At 42.8% G+C, this 20,361-nt stretch overlaps 1 protein-coding gene across 9 annotated transcripts in view; it reads left to right on the forward strand.

Annotated features, from left to right (window-relative positions):
- The window catches only part of TBCCD1 (TBCC domain containing 1), a 281,536-nt gene that overhangs the window by 186,634 nt on the left and 74,541 nt on the right, over positions 1–20,361 (forward strand). For all 9 annotated transcript variants that reach the window (XM_085648714.1, XM_085648713.1, XM_085648712.1 and 6 more), the window contains one exon: positions 15,789–15,975. In XM_085648714.1, coding sequence (XP_085504840.1) covers positions 15,789–15,975 — 187 coding nt within the window. The remainder of the gene's footprint in view (positions 1–15,788; positions 15,976–20,361) is intronic.

Raw genomic sequence — 20,361 nt, forward strand, 5'->3', positions numbered from 1 at the left:
CCACGGGTCTCCTCTTTTCAGGGACTGTGGATCGGGCGGTGAGAGGTCTGGAGGTCCAGGTCTTGTCAGTCTCTGGGCTCGGGCTCCGGCGGGAGGCGGCGGCACAGCAGACGTTGATTCGCTGGATGGTACTTGCGTTAGCAAGGTGGTCACTCCCTGACCACAGGGGAGATTTCCTTCAGTCTTCTGTGCAGCAGAATGTCGAAGTTCCCGTCTTCTTCTTAGTTTCAAGTTGATTCCAGGATGTCTGAAGTCTTAGGACACAGCTCCTACCTTTAAGCGGATTCTAGGGGCCGGACTACCTGCTAGGTCCCTCCCTATGGGTGGGACCAGGAAGGGGGGTGGTTACACCCCCAATCCTTTGTCCAGCTCGCCCCAGGCCCGGGACTGGTGTGCCCCAGGACCGGTTTGAACTGGCATATGCACCGAGGCTCCTTGTGAGCCTCAGGCATGTCTGGTGTCTTTCAAGCCTTACCTGACCAATACACAAAATCCTGTCTGGGGTGGTGCACGCACCTCCCCTGGCAGGAAACCCTTTGTCCACACCTCCCAAGCTGGAAGGACTCCCAGCAGCAGGAGGGCAGACTTGTGTCTGTGGTGGCAGCATCCATTTTGTGGAGCTGAGGCTATGTCTGATTTTACCCGGGTTTCAGGTACTGTACATGTCGTGTCCCTCTAGAAGGGTGGAATGCTAACCCCGTCGCCAGAATTGGCGAGGGGTTAGTATTCCAATTCGTATGACACCTTACTCGACATGTTTTGATAAAGCCAAACCAAAGATAGCATTTAACCGCGAGGTTCATAATGCACTTAAGAGTATATGGTATGACGATATCTGGAAACAGTAGAAGGAAGTTGTTCCGACCACTGCAGACAGGCTCAGCTCATCCCAGAGCACCATCTCATATGGAACCAAGCACTCTGCCTTCAGGATTGTTAAGGCCTGCCATAGGAGTGACTTATAGGTTACCAGGTGTCCCATTTAAGGTTAGGTATAGGTATACTACACCTAAGTAAGAGGTGGTTACACCAACTTATCCCAGCTGAGTGATCAGCCAGTTGTGTCAAATTTGTTAGGCCAAGCCTGGGGTGGCATAATACATGCTTCAGCCCCTGGCAGGCCTTAGATACACCAATGCCCTGGGTACCTAGTGTACACTGGTACAGGGGCTCACAGGGTGATCTACTTCCAATTGGTTATACACCTAGGGTGCATAGTGTCAATTTAGTTAGAGAGAACAGCAGGCTGGGGGTCTGATTGGCAGGCCCACAGCCTCAATATGTCAAAAACCAGTGAAGCAAAAAGCAAAAATTTGGGGTGACCATAGGATAGCAGACCCTACTCTCCTACACCCATATTTCAACAAATCTGCAGTATCCACTTCCAACACACATTTTGATACTCCGAGCAAAAAAAAAAAGCATGTATCTCAGTTTCAGAGGTTTGGGCACAGACTGGGCAACTCTTTATTCCACTTAGAATTAAAAACCATATTCGGTAAACGGCCTAGGCAAAACCTCACATATAGACTCCTTGTCAGAGGTGGAATAATAAAGTCTAGAAATACTTCAAACTGAGGGTACAGTTTTAAACTCTAAAAACTGAATAGTCAGACTGCCAGAAGACCCACTTAATATCTGCTTCTCGTAAACATTGCTCCAATAAATTGATTTTAGTCTTGGCATCTCTGACCTATGGATAGCACACGGGTTATCCCACCGCTTACTCAACCCATGCTTTCAAACCAGCTCGATACAAACTTAAACCAGGGGATTTAGGATGGACCTCTCGTGCCCAGTAGGTCGACAAGGCACTCCCGGTACACTGAAAGCTTGGGTGGTCAAGATTCATACCCAGTGGGTCAAGGGCTTCAGTTGCACCAGATACACAATCCGCTTTAAGCCTAAATCTAAAAAAGGGGCAAAAGAGGCATAGTTGCCAGGACTAAGAAAAGTGATCTAATAAATTAATGCTCAGCTATGGTAAGTCTCTGGGTGTCAGCATACCCCCCACAGTTCGGCACTGAAAAGTGCCACACTTTGAGCCTTTGCTTGATAAGCCTCAAGAGCAGGGGAAATAGGTCATGAATAGGAAAATCTATGAAACCGATAGCACTGGATCTGTAGGTCAATAGCAGGGAGCTTTTGATGACCTGGGAGTACCAAGATAAGTTGGCAGTCAGTCTGACTGCCCGGTAATCAAAGCTACAAACTCGCTCGTGAGGCATATTATCAACCTTTAAAACACAATCGCGATTTTCCCCAGATCCACAAATAATTAATTTGGTTTTATCAGCATTTAGCTCAATGCCTCACTGATGACAAAAGCTCACTAATTTATTCAGGAGCAACTGTAGACCCATATGGGTCTTCGAAATGAGCAGGGAATCGCACCAGAATAATAAAATGGGCACCTTCTTACCATTTAGAGAATCATTTTTACAGACCTGAAACACCTCGACCAGTCCATTTATATATAAAGTAAATAACATAGGAACAATGACACAGCCTTGTCGTACGCCATGGGCAATAGGAATGTGATTTTTCAACGCTATTGCCCCAGTGGACCTGGACGTAGGTCTCTTTGTGCAGCTTAACTAAAAGATTAATAAGAATTACAGGTACCCCCATTTTGGCTAGCACATTCTAAAGCCTCTCGCACGGTACCAAATCAAAAGCTGCTTGGAGGTCTACAAATGCAACATATAATCTTTGCCTCCCTATTGAAGCATACTTCCCGCAAAGAAGGGCAAATCTAAAAGCCTGGTCAGAAGTACTTGTTGTGGCACGAAAACCAGCCTGCAGGTGAGACCACATTTAATTCTGTTCCAACTAAGCAACTTAACAAGTATCTTCCTTGCGAAGATATTTTGTAGGTTGTCAATTAGGCTTTTAGGCCTATAATTCAAGGGGCTACTTGCATTACCCTTCTTGAAAATTGGAAAAATGTCTGCCCTGTTCCAGGCGTCTCCTTTTCAGAAAGTGAATGAGTTGCAATCTTTATCAGCAGTTGAGCACCTCACCTTTTTCCACTTTAATAGGGTAGTAATGAGAACTGACGGTTCTGACTTTCAGATTAACAAACTATTACTCTGTTTACTTCCTTTCCCAGTTCTTCCACAGCAGCAGAACATGTCCAATACTCACTCGGTATGAGAGGAGTCCTAAGCTTCTACCTAGAGAACAAAGAATGTGTTAAAACAAAGTATCTATTTGTTAGCTATAGCCAAATCAGGCAGGGTCTATCCAACAGTCTGTTGCTAGATAGATAGTAGCTTGTACCAAGTTCTGCTTCCAGTTAGCAAACAAACCTCTGCCAAGGAAGCCTAAGTCTTACTCTACCAGCGAAAAAAAAAGAGCTATGACAGCTTGGATTAGAAATATACCAGTTGCCACCATCAGCAAGGCAGCAACATGGAAACCGGTCAATACATGCACAAGACACTATTGTTTAGAGTCAGACATGCAGGCTGATGCTATAATTGGCCTGTGGAATAACTATATTTGTCAAACTAAATTATGTCACCTTTGGTGAATAAAAGTAGCTTGCTACTCCAAAATAATGTTTATGACTGTGCAGCGGAAAAGGTTACTTATTTGTAGTCCTAGTTCTGCATCATAAGAATCTTCAATGAAGTCATTAAATACCTACCTGGGTATGGTTTTGCATTGTAAAACGGGTATGAGAATTTTGTCTCTTTCACAGTAAAAAACAGAACTGCCTCTGTAAAGCAACTGCCAGTAGTGTGAATTATGAGTGGGGGAAACTCCTGGAGTCTTAAAGTGACACACCACTTTTTCTCACCTTTCAGTGGAAGCCTATCAGGCTGCATTTTATTTCTGCCTGTTCATTTATGTTCACCCATTTCTTACACATCAGATGCTGCAGTGCAGTCTTGAAACTTCTCATTAGGAGTTCATCAGCTGATTTCCAGGAAAAAATCTAGCCTCAGATAGGCTGCTACAGGGTGCTTCTCATTGAAACCCTTTGGGACATTTCAGGGGATAATATAAAAAGTACTCCGGGTTCCACATCACAGCAGGGAATTAGTCAAAGGTTTAAGACTTATTGAAGATTCCTATGATTCAGAACCAGGTCTACAAGTAAGTAACCTTTACTTCTAAAAATGAAAATACAAAGTTGAGTTTGAAAGTTAAAATCTGTTACTGTGTAGATAAAGCTCATTGTAAACCTCCTCTCCCTAGATTGTGATAGTTCCCACTTGTTGAATCTTCTTGAATCGTTCATGAGGAGGACTCTACTGGCACTTTGTTCAACTCGGGTAAAATCAAAAGAGGATCAAGATTCAGGATTCATTACTTGTGCAACATTCTATTTGCTTAGTAACTGGTTACCAAATGTATTTATTTTTGGCACTTTACTGTTCATTCAGGGACCGTTGTGTAAAACATACATTAATATGGTTCGCTGTAAAAGTCAATATTTGTGTTAGCTGCGCTAACACTGAGTGCCATGCGATAAGCAGCAAACAGTTCTCTGCTTAGGCTGTGTACTCTCTAAAATATACCAATCATGCCAGCTTACAGGTTATGCGCTCTTTATTTAACACAGATGCCAACAGCAGCAAACAGTGTTGTGTACTTCTCATTTTGGAAAACCACTTGTGTCTCACAGTGTAAGAAACACAGAGGTATGAGAATTCCATGGTCATAGACTGTACACTATAAGAATACTATAAAGGCACCAATAATACAGTCTACAGTGTTACACCTCATTGTAACTTTCACTTGTGTTGGGAATCCCTTCCCCCATGCGATGCTAAGCATCCAATGTTCTGGTGCCAGTATGCTATCATCTTAATGATCTATAAGGTTTAAAGTTAAGTGTTACCCTTATTTTTTTTTTAGTTCAAATAATTTTATTGAGAAGAATTTGAAGTGACCAAACACAATATGCAGTAAAAATTGTACATCTTTACATTCCAAGCTCATTACATACAGAATAAAGGAATCAGACTAATAATGAGAGAAAGAGACAGAAAAATGCAAAATAAATGAAATACATATGTCAACTAGGTACATAGTAGAAGCTTATGGAACTATTAGGGAATCTAGGGTGGTTTAAGAACCTCCTGTTGAGAGGGTTGTGGTAATGAACATTTTTTAGCACTAGTATCAATAAAGAGTGTGACAGGCGACCATAAATCAGCACGTTTGATTGCCATGTGAGGTGGGTATACAAAAGCAGTATCTAACCTGTGATTATGGCAAACAGTGTACCACCAAGCCCTCTAAGAAATCTTAGATGAATCTTTCCAGGTTACAGTATTTTGTTGAAAGGCAACCACCAATAATAAGTCTATAATCTTGACATTAAGAAGAGTATCATCCCAAATGGGCGAAATGCTACCTAAGAAGATGCGAGAGAAAGAAAAAGGAAACTTAGTGTCGTAAATTAATAATTTGAGACCATACTTGTTTGCAAAAGTGGTGTACCTGTGAGCAATTGAATAACATGTGAAAAAGGTCAGCATTGTGGGAAGAACATAATCAACATGTGTCTGGGATAGATGAGAAGCGCTTAGAGTGGCTGGTTGTTGTGGATCAATACGTTTTTATTATGCCAAATCGTTGAGTTTAAGAAGGATTTTTTAGAGTCATGAGTAAAGTGTGAAGGTATCTCAAGTAATTTAGAAGTGTGCTTTATTATGGGAGTAGAAATGGATTGTGGTTTGCGTGAAAAAGAAAGGTACTCACAGAATGAGTTAGGAGTTAGAAAGAGGCGTTCCACTAATGTCCAGAGAGGACGATCATCTGTAGAGTCAAGCAGCCATAAAGAGGCCTGACGCAATAGGAAAGCTTTCTGGTAAACATAAAAATCTGGAAAATTTACTCCACCTTCTGATTTAGGGCGAATTAATTTTAGCAAGGACATTCTATGTTTTTTGTTACCCCACAGAAAAGAGGATAAAATGGAGTTGACTTTAAGTAATTTAGTTGTAATTGGGACCGGAATGTTCGAAATGGTGTATAAAACTATGGGTGATAGCATCATCTTTATGGTGTCCAGGCAACCCCACCAAGATAAATAAAGAGGATGCCATCTAGCAGTCAAGTCTGAGATCTTTCCAACACACTTATTCATACATAAGGTTACTGTTTCTGAAATTGAAGATGTAAAGTGCAAACCTAGATATTTAATGTTATTCGGACTCCATTTGAAGTGGGAGGTTTGAAATTCTGAGCTAAAAGTAAATTTCGTTAAAGGCAATATTTCCACTTGTCATTGTTCAGCTTGTACCCAGAAATAGAAGAGTAGGCTCTCACCTCCGCTAAAAAGGCAGGAATTGATTCTTCTGGTTTGGATAAGAAGAGCAAAATGTCATCAGCGTAAGCCGCAAGTTTGATGTGAAAATTCGGTGTTTGAAAGCCACAGATGTTGGGGTTTTGGCGTAATTTGGAAAGAAACGGCTCAAGGGCTAAATTAAAGAGGAAAGGCGATAGAGGACAACCTTGACGCACTCCTCTACCTATATTAAAAAAAGGGGAGATTAAGCCGTTGGCACATATTGCTGCGCGCGGATTAGAGTAAAGTAGAGATAACAAATTTATAAAATTTGGACCAAATCCAAACCATTTTAAAGTATAACATAAATATTTCCATTCAACTCTATCAAAAGCCTTTTCGGCGTCTAGCGCTATTGTCGCTAAAGAATGATCAAGATGGGACGATTTGGATAGAATATCGAAAAAGAGTCGCGTATTATCAGTAATGACTCGACCCTTGACAAGGCCAGATTGTTCTTTCCCTAGTAAATTCGATAGATAGGAATCTCGGCGTATGGCTAAGGCTTTAGAATTTTTTTTATAGTCGATATTAACCAGTGAGATAGGTCTATAGTTTTTGCAGTATTTAGAATCCTTACCTTCCTTAGGGATAAGACAGATGTGGGCCTCTGAAAAGGAACCGGAGGAATTATTGGAAGAGATAAAAAAACTTATAAGTGAATGTAGCTTGGGAAGTAAAATCTTAGAAAAATGAGTATAAAACTCAACAGTAAAGCCATCCGGACCAGGGTCTTTGTCCTTTTTAAGATTTTGGAGAGCAATAAGTAGTTCCTGCTGGGAAAGACCAGACTCCAAAGGAGATAAGTCCGGAGGTGTCTGCTGAGGCCTTTGGATATCAGAGAACAATTGCGTTAATAAGTGATCCGTAGGTTGAGTTTCCGAGGAATTTAAGGATTTATAAAAAAGAGAAAATTCATTTAATATTTCGGCATCTTTAAACTTTAAGACTGAATGTTCGTCAAAGACAGAATCAGTGTTTAATTTGTTTTGGCGAATCTTTAAATAGTTGGCTAATATTTTCCCTGCTTTATTTTTACCCACGTAGAATTTTGCGCTGGATTTTAGCAAGTAAGGCGAAGCATCTTCCGTTGCCTTTTTATTAAATTCCAATTTAGCTTTAATAAGGGTTTTTAAGCAATCCTCCGAATGAGATGTGTTATATGAATGTTCAAGTGCCTTAATATGCCGGAGGAGATCTGTTGTAGTCTTACGTGTACATTTTTGTTTCTTTGCCACAAAATTGATAAAGAAGTCTCTTGCTGATGCCTTAAATGCATCCCAAATAGTTGCAAGTGATAAAGATTCTGTATGATTCCTCTCAAAGTAATCAGTAAAAAAAGAAGTAAATGACGCTGAGAATTTGGGGTCTAAGAGGAGAGCGTTATTAAAACGCCATCTTCTAGGAGCATTGTTCCTGGGCAATATATCAAAACCTATGGAGATGGGAGCATGGTCTGACAATAGAATGGGACCAATATCTGCAAATATGAGGGATTGTGAGATATTAGGGGAGACAAATAATCGATTCTGGATTGGGTATGATGTGTTGAGGAATAAAAGGAGTATTCCCTGGTGATTGGATTACAAAGGCACCAAGCATCAAGTAATTTGTGTTGAGATATAGTGTGAGTGAATGATTTGTGTATCTTATTGGGGATAAAAGGCACTTTTGAATTCCTGTCTACAAAGGGATCTAATACTTGATTACAATCCCCAGCCATAATAAAATTCTCCTCAATGCAATTAGATATGCGTGTGGACAAGGCAGGCCAAAAGGAGGTATCCCCACCTGTAGGTGCATAAACATTAAGGAGAGAAACTGGAACACCTTGTAGCAATAATTTAATCTTCAGCATCGGTTTCTTGCGACAATAATGTGACTGGAAGAGATTTGCGACATAATATTGCAACTCCATTTCGTTTACCATCCCCGGAAGAAAAATAAACCTCACCCACCCAACCCCTTTTTAATTTCATAGACTCATTTTCCGTAACATGCGTTTCTTGTAAAAAGACAATGTCAGCATTTATCTTAGCTAAATGTGTTAAAACTCTCTGCCTCTTAATAGGAGAATTTAATCCCCTAATGTAGTCCCATTGCCAAAAACACATTATTAGTATTTAATAATGCTTCCAGTATTGTCCTATGAAACAGCAAGCCTTGCTACCGTAAAAATAGCTTTGAGGGGCTAATCACTGTAAGGAAATGCTTGACACTAAACTTTTACATGTCCTAATTTTAAATGCTATGCACCCTGCCTTATGGGAAACAAGGCCTACTTAGGGGTGGCTTATAAATATTTAAAAGGAAGGTTTGGTTAAGGTCTGTTAAAAGGGGTTATTAGGACAGGTCCAATTTGCAGTTAAAACCAGTGGAGCCAGGGTACTGATGGCAGGCCTACAGTCATGTTTACATTGTTGCTGTAGTGGCTGGCACAATGGGCTCTGCAGTCCACTTGTGACAATTAACATACAGGCCCTGGGCACACCTTGGTACTGTATAAAAGGGACTAACATGTAATATATGCCACCAATTTTAATATGTTGAAAGGAGGAGCATAAGCATATTAGCACGGGTTAGCAGGGGTAAAAGGCCGTTTCATAGCCAGCGAAAATAAGGTTCAGCAAAAAGGCAAACAAAAATTAGAATGATCCTGCAGAAAGGTCAAATTTCCAACGGTTTAAATGGGCACTTGCAGGTCCCAGAAGATCCTTACCACCTGCGCAGTCGCCCAGGGTTCCATTCTATCCTCTTTCACCTTCAACGTCTACATGGAGCGGCACAGCATAAAAATTCACCAATACGCAGATGATGCACAAGTCTGCTTGGAAGTATCCTCTGCTTCACCCCTTGATGTCCAGCTCCTACCTAAAGCTCAACCCCGCCAAGACCGAAATCCTGTTATTTGCCAAGAACAAGAAACGGTATAAAGCTCAAAGACCTGGACCTTGACTGCTTCAAACTGCAATTTTCACTCAATGCCTAGTCATTTGGATTCACCCTGGGTACCAGCCTCATCCTCCAGAAACACATTGCCAAAAAAGCAAAAAAATAACAGCCTATTACCAGCTCTCTCTTCTAAAGAAAGTGAAACCATTTCTTCCAGAAAGCTACTTTCATATTGCTCTTCAAACACTCTTACTCTTGCATCTAGATTGTGGTAATGTCCTGCTCCATGAACTTTCAGACTTCACACTTTAGGAGTGCCCAAAAATATATATGGAAGTTTCCACTTGACCTTCAGAAATGGCTCTTAGTGCCTGACAACTCAACCATCAACTCATACTATGAACAATACCGTTTAATAGAATTAATGTAATTGAATTTTAATTCATAATCATTTTTATCTTAACTTGTATTCTAAATTCCTTTTTTATTTTTTTGTCCAAAGAGATGTTGGTACATAGTTTTGCAATTTTATCAAAAAATACTGCACATATAAATAAATGACAGTGTATTATACAATAAAATGTACACAAATGTCAAACAAATTTGACATTTGACCCCATATCAACTCTTATTCTCTACTTCATACATCATACGTACATATTCATACTATACTCTTACATTCATGCCGCAGCCTTCCTGTGCCAACATAATTATGAGCTGGGCATTATTAGCTGGGCAACAATGCTTGCACACTACTAGCAGACAAATAAGTTACTAGCCTTCGATAATGCCTTATCTAGTAGAGACTCTAACTAGCTGCAGATTCCTTACCAGTTCTCTCATACTCCCTGCTCTGTGAGCTGATTAAAGTGTAAGGATCATACTTCTAAGGGCCTTAACATTTTACACCAGTTGTCTGTCTTTATCGTGGTTCTGGGCTCCTGGTGTGAAAAATCATGAAGTAAGTGACGTCCGCGCGCTACAATGGCGCCTATATAGGTACGTGCATATAATTTCTAGCCCGAACGACAACACTTTCCAACTTGTAGAGGTAATGCAGATAGAAAGAGTAGTGGGATTATTTGTGCCCCTTGGGTTAATTGTGCCTTTAATGGAGATCACTGTTCGTATTAATTGGTGTGAGGGATCATATCTATAATGTCTGTCTGCTTTAAGGAATTCTTCCATTAGTGTGTCTTTTTCTTTTTGTCTTCATTTCTTAATGTTAAATATTATTCTCTCTTAGGGGATCTCTATTGGCAGTTATGAGCATCGAAGAGTCCCCCTCACCCCTCCATGAGCGGAAATCCAGGATACATTTTCCTTAGAATATCTTCTTGAGTTTGTTTGCTTTTCTTCAGGATGGCATATAGAAACACTTAAGAACATATTATGCAGCCTATAAGAACAGGCAACAGTGGTGAAATTCTTCAGATTGTACTTACAAAATAGTCAAAATAACCATAAATATGTATAATTTAAACTCATTTTATAATAAAGCTTAGATCTCTTTCACAAACCCTTTTTGTAAAAGTAGAAGGATGGCAGGACAGTGTATCCCTATAGGCTGCTATTATGCTATTTTTAAAACATTGTATGTGCATTTAAGGATCCAGAGACCACCAGTATTCCATCATGCCTAGCAGCTGGCTGTTGCCTCAGTTTTTTTTCCGGCTCCTGGTGACAGGATCTTGGAGCACTGAGCTCTGCCTTTTATGCTTTTTGTCTCCAAAATTCCCCAGTGAAATTTTGTGACAACTTTATTGGATGATTTTTTCATCTCTCCCTTAAACTTTCTGTCAAAATGCCATTTTTGTTCGACAAGTTTCCTGCCTGAGAAGGCCAGATCAGACCCTCATGACGTCTGCATTCTCTGCCTTTCAGCAAGCCATGTTCCTCCTAAATGCCAGCACTGCAGGACGTTTTCAAGGTGCACCCTGAGGGAAAGGGAGAAAAATGTGCCTGCATGGTACTGAGGAAAGACGTAGACAGCAGGCACAGTCTAAAGGTGGGACTTCAGAGCGAGGACAGGGTCAGTCCTCTTCCAGGTCTCTGCCACCTACCTCTGAAGGACAAAGAAGGTCCAAAAAGAGGGTTCCAGACCAAAAACGACATAGTTCACGTATCGCAGTTGAGGCAAGGCATGGCACTAGCTTGTTCGCTATCAAGCGCTGAATCGACATTGAAACAGGGTCGGTAGACGAAGAAAGATACATCGTTGACGCACAGAATTAGATCGACATCAAAGAGTGTGTCACCGTAAAGGCGTATAGACCTGTCGACGTCCAGGAGTGGATCAGCATCAAAGGAGGTCAATGTCGAGAAGCATATTGACATCAAAACATTAAAGGAGGTTGAGAAGCACATCGACGTTGAGGACTTCACAACAGGGGAAAAGGAAACACATTTATTCATCTCCAGACTCTGAATACTCGAGGGTATACTCTCCTTCATCAATAGTATTAACGGACTCTCCTTCTCCTCCACTACCACATTCAGTGCCCCCTCCACCGGCACAAGTTCCTCTGCCTGTGGCAGCTCCTCTCCGAAGTTCCAGATCAGGTTCAAGAATGCTTCATCATTCACGCCATCACAGACGCCACAGATCCTGGCGTTCGTCATGCAGTCCATCTTCAAGGCACTCTCACCATCATAGGTCTCGATCCAGATCACCCACAAGATCTAGAAATAGCTCCCGATTTACTTCATCCACTTCCACAGGAAGATACTCGCTGACATTATCAGACTCCCCACCACCTCGGATCTCTTCGGTGAATGACATTGCTACCTTCCAGGAGGTCCTGGTAGGAGAATTGGGAATTTCAATATACAGATTTTGGTGTCGACACCTTCTACATCAGCTATATTCGAGACGCTTCACCACCAGTCAGCATCAAGACCACTCCTTCCTTCGGAGCCAGGCCTCTTAGAGCCAACAATGGAATTGTTTTGACTCCAGCCTCAGCTAAATCTGCTCCATCGAAGCGACAGAAAAAACATAGACCTTCTGAGCAGGATCCTCTCTTTCTCCCCTCTGCCACAACTCCAGACTCAGTAGTCATATTAGCGGCCAAGAAACACTATGATACTACTCCTGCTTCTTCCATGCCACCTGATAAAGAGAGTAGTTGGACTCTGTAGGCCGCAAAGTATGTAGCACAGCTGCAACCACCATAAAGCCAGCCAGTGTAGCTGCCTTTTTGGGAAGGTATGATAGAGCATTGTGGTACTCTATACAAAAGATTGCCGATCTTCCCAGTGACAAAAGGGAAGACTTCCTAGAGATAGTCAATGAGGGCTTAATGGTCTCCAATCAGGTCATCAGTGCCTCAGCTGATTTCTCCTTGTTGGCGGCACACGAATAGTATCACGGCGTGACCTTGCATAGAGATTCTTGGTTCCGTCTTACAACTCTCAAACTGGAGTCTTAACAAAGGATCCTTAATCTCCCATTTTCAGCTTCCACCCTCTTCAGCAGCCACACTGATGACGAGATGGCTCGAATGAAATCCGAAATGGAGACCCTTAAGGTGGTTGGCCGAGAAAGGGCAAAAGAACAAAGAAAGTCTTTCAAGACCTACCAGTGCCGTTTTTCCCCCAAGAGGGTTCAAACCCCTCCCTGGTATCAAGGTCGCCAGCAACCTCAACAGCAACAACCTTACTAACAAAAGCAGTGAAGTCAGCCTAGAGGAAGATCCACTCAACAGCATGCTCAAGGGGGTGAACATGGTTAAAACCCATGAATCTTTTCTCCCCTGCCCCCCATCCCCCCCCAGGAGGGGGTAGCATTTCTCATTTCCTAGTAGTGTGGCAAAAAATCACAAAAGACGCCTCCGTATTGAATATTGTTTGAAATGGGTATTGTCTCAGATTCACAAGTCCTCTACCGATCATATCACCAAAACTATCATATGCAAAGGCTACAATCAGGAGCCAACATCGTGCTGCTGAAGCATGCGGTTGAGGCTGTTCCTTACAAATAACGAGAAACATTTATTCCATATATTTTCTGGTAAAGTAGATAGACCAGAATGAATTCAGACCCATTCTCGGCTTGAAATTGGCCAACAAATGGATTAGTCGAGAAAAGTTTTGGATTCTGAAATTGCATGAGATCTATCCTCAATTAAACCAGGGAGATTGGCTCTGCTCTATAAACCTTAAAATTGCATATTTTCATGTACCAATTGCCAAGAAGCATTGCATGTTCTTGAGGTTCGTCGTTGGGCAGGATCATTATCAGTACCAAGTACTTGCATTTGGCCTCAAGTCAGCACCCAGAACTTTCTTGAAGTGCATGGCAGTAGTAGCTGCCCACCTCAGGAAACATCAAATCTTCCTCTACCCCTACCTAGACGATTGGCTAATAAGGCGTCCACTTCTCATAAAGCCCGGCTTCATTACAACTGGACATGAGAGATCCTTCAACGGTTAGGGCTTCATATCAACCACAACAAGTCAACTTCTGCTCCTGTTCAGACTCTGCATTATTTGAGGGCTTCCATCGATACCATTCAGGCAAGAGCGTTTCCTTCGGAGGAGAGATTGTTATTGATTTTGTCTGAAGTGTCACTCTCTCATGAAAGTCTCTCATCCCACAGAGAGATCAGTGTCCTCTCTCCTCGGGTCAATTGCCTTGTACATCTTCCTTTCTCCGAATGCCCGGCTCCACATGCGTCCTCTTCATGAATGTCTCGAGGATCAGTGGGAGCAGCTGACAGGCAACTGGCTCATCCTCCCCCCCAACATGCAAAACAACCTCTGACATGGTGGCACTCTCCAACCAACCTGCTTCAAGGAATGCCATTTCATCATAGGTTCCCTCTCAGACTATAGTGACAGATGCATCACTACTAGGGAGCCCACAAGGATCATCTCCAAATTGAAAGGCATGTGGTCTCTGAGAGAGATGACCTATCACATGAATCTCCTCGAGCTGCAGGCAGTCTTACCTAATGCTAAAAGCCTTTCCCCCGTCATTCAAGATCCAGTCCCTGCTTGTTCATCCGGACAATACGACTACTGTGTTCTACAAGAAGGGGGGGAACGAGGTCCAGACCCTTATCCCACGAGGCCCATACTATTTGGAAATGACAGACAGCCAGAAACGGATCACGGCGACTCACCTCCTATGTGAGCGAAATGTTCAGGCAGATGCCCTCAGCAGAGTTTTGCAAGGAAACCACAAATGGGTCCTTCACAACCACGTCATGCAAAACCTCTTCAGGCTGTGGGGTGCTTCACATATCGACTTGTTCGCCACCGCAGTAAACAAAAAATGCAGAGGCTTCGCCTCAAGATAGTTCCAGCTAGGGTCTCTTGAGAATGCCTGACTGGATCGACTGGTCTGGCAATTTTCTTTATACCTTTACACGTGTCCCCCTGATCCTTTCCTCATCGAACTGTCCTACTCTAGAGCCAGAATGATCTTTAAAGCCCTGGAGTGGCCACGTCAATAGTGGTTCACAGACCTTCTTCACCAGTCAGAGCGTCCACATGTAATGCTGCAATGCAGACCAGATCTTGTAACGAAATTCGGAGCCCGGATGGTTCACCCCATCTCTCCTCCTTGAATTGGCAGCATGGCTCTTGAGCTTGTTCAGTATGGACACTTGAATCTGCCACAAGACTGTATGAACATCCTCAAGGAGGCTAAGCGGCGTCAACTCGTTAAGCATATGCAGCTTCTGGTCTGCGTTTTGGTTTATTTATTCTTTTGGGATTTTCAGCAGTTTTTTTCTTGGTTTCATGTAGTAAGTGTTGTTAGTATCTGTGTGTATCCTTACGGGTGGGTATTACTTTCTGTGCTCCAATTTTGTCATTTTAATTAAAGAGTGATGTGCAGAAGGGGCCCATTAGATTTGAAGACAACACAGGGCAGTGCATTTGCTTGTATTTCTTTTCACTGTGTTCAGGGTCTTATGTTGCGGTGCACAGTTCAAAACGTTCCTTCTCAGTCCATGACGACATAATTTCCCGGGCTTTAACTTGCCCCAGCAGATACCTTTACACCTTCCGCATGCACACCAAGTCATCAAATTGAATCTCTGCCTTAACATTGATTTTATCTTAGTTGTAATGCCTGGGGTTCTGCTGGTCACTTGGAGCGCTGCCTCGATGGGTCAGACCTCTTGTTCGCGGGCGATTCTGGTTTCTAGCTTGCCCTTGCTCATCAGCCTGGTCTCTGTACCATCTCAAGTGTGGGAGGTCAGCCCAATCTGATTGAGCTCCTCAGGTCGGTGTTCTTGTGTGTTCCTGGGCTTCATTTATGTGCCTACCTTCTGCTTAGAGAGTCTCTCCTCCAATCTTCTGTTGCTTTAGTGGTGCTGCATTCCCGGTTTACTGGAACTAATTTGAAGGGCTCCATCAAAGAAGGCTCAGTATGGGGCGTCTGCTCTGAACAGTACCATAGCCACCCCCCTAACTTATTCTTTTAGCACTAATATTAGTAATCATGTTTAAAACATGCGCATCTCTACTTACTGAACCCTTGGGCTGATGATATATGTTCTTATTACTGATAATAGCACAGAGTTGTTCCTAACTCAAATGTTTTCTTTGTTACATGTATTTTCTCTTTGGTTTTCAGTGGAAGGAACAACTAAAAGAGCAAAAGTTGCATGCAATGCTTATATGGTCCCTGTGGGACATCGGATGGTGGTGATGAACCAAATCTATCGACAGACACTGGCAAAGAGCTCAGAGATGCTTGTTGGCGCTCATGTGAAGATTCACAGATGCAATGAGTCTTTCATATACCTCCTCTCTCCGTTAAGGTAAGTTCATCTCTCGCTTACCTCATTCTCTATTTTGGAGTGCACACATTCTGTAAGAGAAGTAACTCGATCACAGCTGGATTCTTTGTTTACCATAAAAGCAAAGTAAAATATTCCATGCCACTTTGTTCCTTTGTTTCATAGAATATATTATTTGATGATGGTGAGTTCATGTCATGGAAACTGGCAATCTTCCTAGCCTTTGAAGATTAACACGAAATGTTATTCTCTCCCCTTAACCCGAAGACACTTAGACCTGACATTTTGCCTGGAACATCCTGTTTTGTCACCAGCAAATCATGATTATGCGCGATGTGCCCTGGAGCGACGCAGCAAGTGTGCCCTTGTAGAAGGCAGAGGACTATTGTTCCTGTCCTGGATATAGCCCAGAAAGCGATGGTACAGCATACTGTGTTTTAAAATTAACATTGCGGTCAGACCTTTTTATCTGTGTCTCTGAGATTTAGCCTACAAGCCCCACATGTGTAAAGGTTCACTGATATGTGAATGCCCAGAGCATCACTCAGACATCCTGTGTGTATGTCGAATATGTGTCCATTTTTTGAGTGCATTTTTCACAGGTGCAGCACTAGGACCCCGAGAGTAAATCCGTACTGAAGACAGTCGGGTCCATTTTTGAAAGCCCTGGTTTGGCACATCACAAGACTGACGCTGTGGACAGCTTCCCCAGACAGTGACATTGTATTGTCTGCATTCCTGTGACTGAAGTGAGGAGGATAGAGACTACCTTTAGAGATTACTTAAAGCGAAAATTTACACAAAGTCAAATATGATGGCCTAAGTCTGTATCTTATGTTCTGAAAGTAGAAAAGGTCAGTTCTGCTCTTTATATGTCATGAAAACCAATAAAATTGTAAAAAAAAAAAAAACTAAATTCCTTAAAGACATTTGCTAGGAACTGAGTGCTAATTAGTTCTTCCGAATCGCTGTCATTTGGTTTATGGTGGGGGGGGGAGGCAGGACAGGCGTTTGTTGTGCAGGACGAAGATGTTTCTAGGTCAGGCCGCCCTTTTTCTGTCCCCGATTAATGCTACGGAAACACTGATGACAGCTAGGGCCAATAAAACTCACACTTTATCGTATCCATGTTGCCATAGCTCCAGTTTGAAGACTGTTCAGTGCTACCTATTGTGAAAAGCTTAACATCTCTCCTAAACTCCGTGTTGTTCTCTGTCGCCTGGGTGCTTCTCACTGCCTCCTCCATGTTGAGTTTGTCCTCCTGTACTTCCCCCACCATTGTTTCTTGCTTGTGTGATTCTCCCCTACCTGCTTCACGTTGCTGTCGTTCGTCTGTTTGCCCCTCCAGCACTCCATATTGTTCTCTGTGTTGTCTGCTTTTACCCCACCCAAGCCCTCTGTGTTGCTTTCCCCACCCGCACTCCCTTGTGTTGCTTCAGCCCCACCCACACCTCTGTGTTGCTTCCTTTCCCCCAGTGTTGCTTCCTCTCCCCAGTGAATGTTGCTTCCTTCCCCCAGTGTTGCTTCCTTCCCCCAGTGTTGCTTCCTTCCTCCATTTTGTTTTCCCCCAGCCTCCTTAAAAGAAAGCTCTTTCTTAGTTTTTTTTTAGTTCTCGCCTGAGCTAGCGCAAGCGCTGCTTGACATTTAGTAAGTGGGTTTTGAAAGTGCTACCCAAGGCTTTTGCTGGCCTCAAGCTTGCAGTTACACACGTGTGCACGGCACCCGCGTGAGTCCCTGTCAGCTGATTGATTCATGTCACTTCCCCACGAGCTCCCGTGGCTGCACATATCCCCACTGCCTTCAGTGAGATGACGTTATGGCCAGCACTGCCGGTACTGTTCTCTGTTTTCACTCCCTGTTGCTCTATCTCTGCCTCCTGCCTTGTCTCCCACACCAAGGGCCTCGTTACTGGAGCATGAAAGCGGGGCTGGACCGAGCCACCCTTTTCCCGGCTGGCACCTCACCTGCCCCCCTTACGCGCCCACCCACCCTCACTTGCGTCGCCCCCACAGGGCAATTTTTAAAAAAAAACAATAATCATCAATCCATACAGCCGGCGCCTCTGGTGCTATCCTCAGGCCAAAGATTATGCCCCCCATAACAAAAAAACATTAGCATAGCCAATAGGTCTCGCCTTTGGGACCTTTATAAGTTTTTAGCCATGCAACAGTTGATAATATTGCGCAAAGGATATTGTGCTGCATAACTAAATACTTCTAAGGTCCCAAAAGCGAGACCTATTGGCTATGCCAATGCTTGTTCTCTTTAGTTACCTAGAGGTGTGGTGCAGCAGCCGGGGCGGCTAACTCTGGAACACAGGGGCTCACAGTTCGATCCCCGGGGCCGGCAGCAGGTCAGCCCAGCACCTTGTGACTCTGGGCAATTGCTCGCTTAATCTTCCCGACGGCCCCAGCGCTAGGACACCTCTCCGGAGGTAGCTGTGCGCTTTACAAATGCTGGTATTTCAACTCAGATTGATAACTGCAAAGAAAAAAGAAGCGGCTGTGTTAAAGGCTTTTTTTAAAATTCTTTAGCAGTCAGTGGTGCTGTGCCTCATTACAGAAAACCATTGGCAGGGCCATTAGGTCCCAAATGTGAGATCTATTGGCTTTTGCAATATTTGTTACATTTTTGTAATCTTTTACAATAGCACTTAGAGACAAACTTCAAATCTCTGAATGTCTACGTCCATAACCTACTATGCTTAAATTGCCACTTAGTGTTACCATATCAAAATCCGTAGGGGGGAGAAAGAAGGATTCACGATCCATTCAGCTTCCTTATTCGTATTCAAAATATCAAGAGTGGGGAATGGATCACTTGACCTGAGTAACCAGGGTTTTACAATTTTCGTGTGGTATGCCGATAAAAAACCCTCATTCACGTATGCATGTCGGAAAGGCGGTATATCTTGATTCTCCGCCCTATTAAGAACGTAACAGCATCATCATAGGGTTAGTTTTTGTGCTTCCTCCACCTGGAGGTTGAACCACTGGTTATTGCAGTAGTGATCAGAGAAGGGTGATGGTGTTGGGTGAGGTGAATAGAAGTGATATTAAAACATCCAGATTCGTATGTTTTAATCAAACTGGATTCAAGATATTTAAAAACTCTTGTTGTGCACCGGAAGACTTGTTAATGGTCTAGTGCACTGCGGATGTCCATAAAAAAGGTCGACATGTTTCAGCCCTTGCAGTTGCCCTTGTGGGTCAGGTGGGCTTTCTTCAGGACCTAAAAAGTGAGGGGGGAGGCTGTATCCTATTACGGTCTCCTGGAATCTGGGTGCAATGACCCGATTGTCAAAATGGTCAAATAGTCAATTGAAATGGGTAATTTTAGAGACCCTGGAAACTAAAAATCACAATGCTGAATAGATACTTTTCGAGTAAGAGCAGAGATGGGTTCACCGTCTCAGAACCAATGTACAAGGCCTGAATGATAATATACCTTGGTTAAGCATAATACGCTAACTCTCTCCTACCTCATATAGTTAAATTACTTGTACAACAGTGGCAGGAAAATAGAACATGTAAAACATCTCCAAAGAATTCTTTTTTCATAACCCATTGAAAAATAAGGGTTAATTTGCCTAATCATGATGATCATGTCTGTTTAAGAATTGCCATTTTTTAGTTGCTTCACTATTTATTTCTTCTAATTAGAGACAGCACACTGAATGAGAAGTATATGACGCTCTTCTTCTCTCCTTCACGAATACAGGTACTATTTGACCATTCTGACAATCCGGTCATTGCACCCAGATTCTAGGAGACCTTAACAGGATACGGCCTCCCCCTCACTTTTTAGGTCCTGAAGAAAACCCACCTGACCCACAAGGGCAACTGCAAGGGCTGAAACATGTCGACCTTTTTTATGGACATCCGCAGTGCACTAGACCATTAACAAGTCTTCTGGTGCACGACAAGAATTTTTAAATATCTCAAATCCAGTTTGATTTAAACATACGAATCTGGATGTACGAGTTTTTAATATCACTTCTATTCACCTCACCTCACCCAACACCATCACCCTTCTCTGATCACTACTGCAATAGCCAGTGGTTCAACCTCCAGGTGGAGGAAGCACAAAAACTAACCTTATGATGATGCGGTCACGTTCTTAATAGTAGGGTGGAGAATCAAGATATACCGCCTTTCCGACTTGCGTACATGAATGAGGGTTTTTTATCGGTATACCACACGAAAATTGTAAAACCCGGGTTACTTAGTGTTACCTGCATGTTTGCATTTGTGCCCTTCTCTAGTGCTTTATGTTTGCTTGCTGTTGGCGTATGAAAATATCCTAATTGCTGAATTTAAATGTTTTTATGCCTTCTCACTAAGAAAAAACTCTCTTGATTGGATCAAAGGGTTATTGAACGGCTATACTGAATATATTAGGCTTTGT

The sequence above is a fragment of the Triturus cristatus genome, chromosome 3_2 (assembly GCF_964204655.1).
Source record: "Triturus cristatus chromosome 3_2, aTriCri1.1, whole genome shotgun sequence".
Lineage (NCBI taxonomy): Eukaryota > Metazoa > Chordata > Amphibia > Caudata > Salamandridae > Triturus > Triturus cristatus.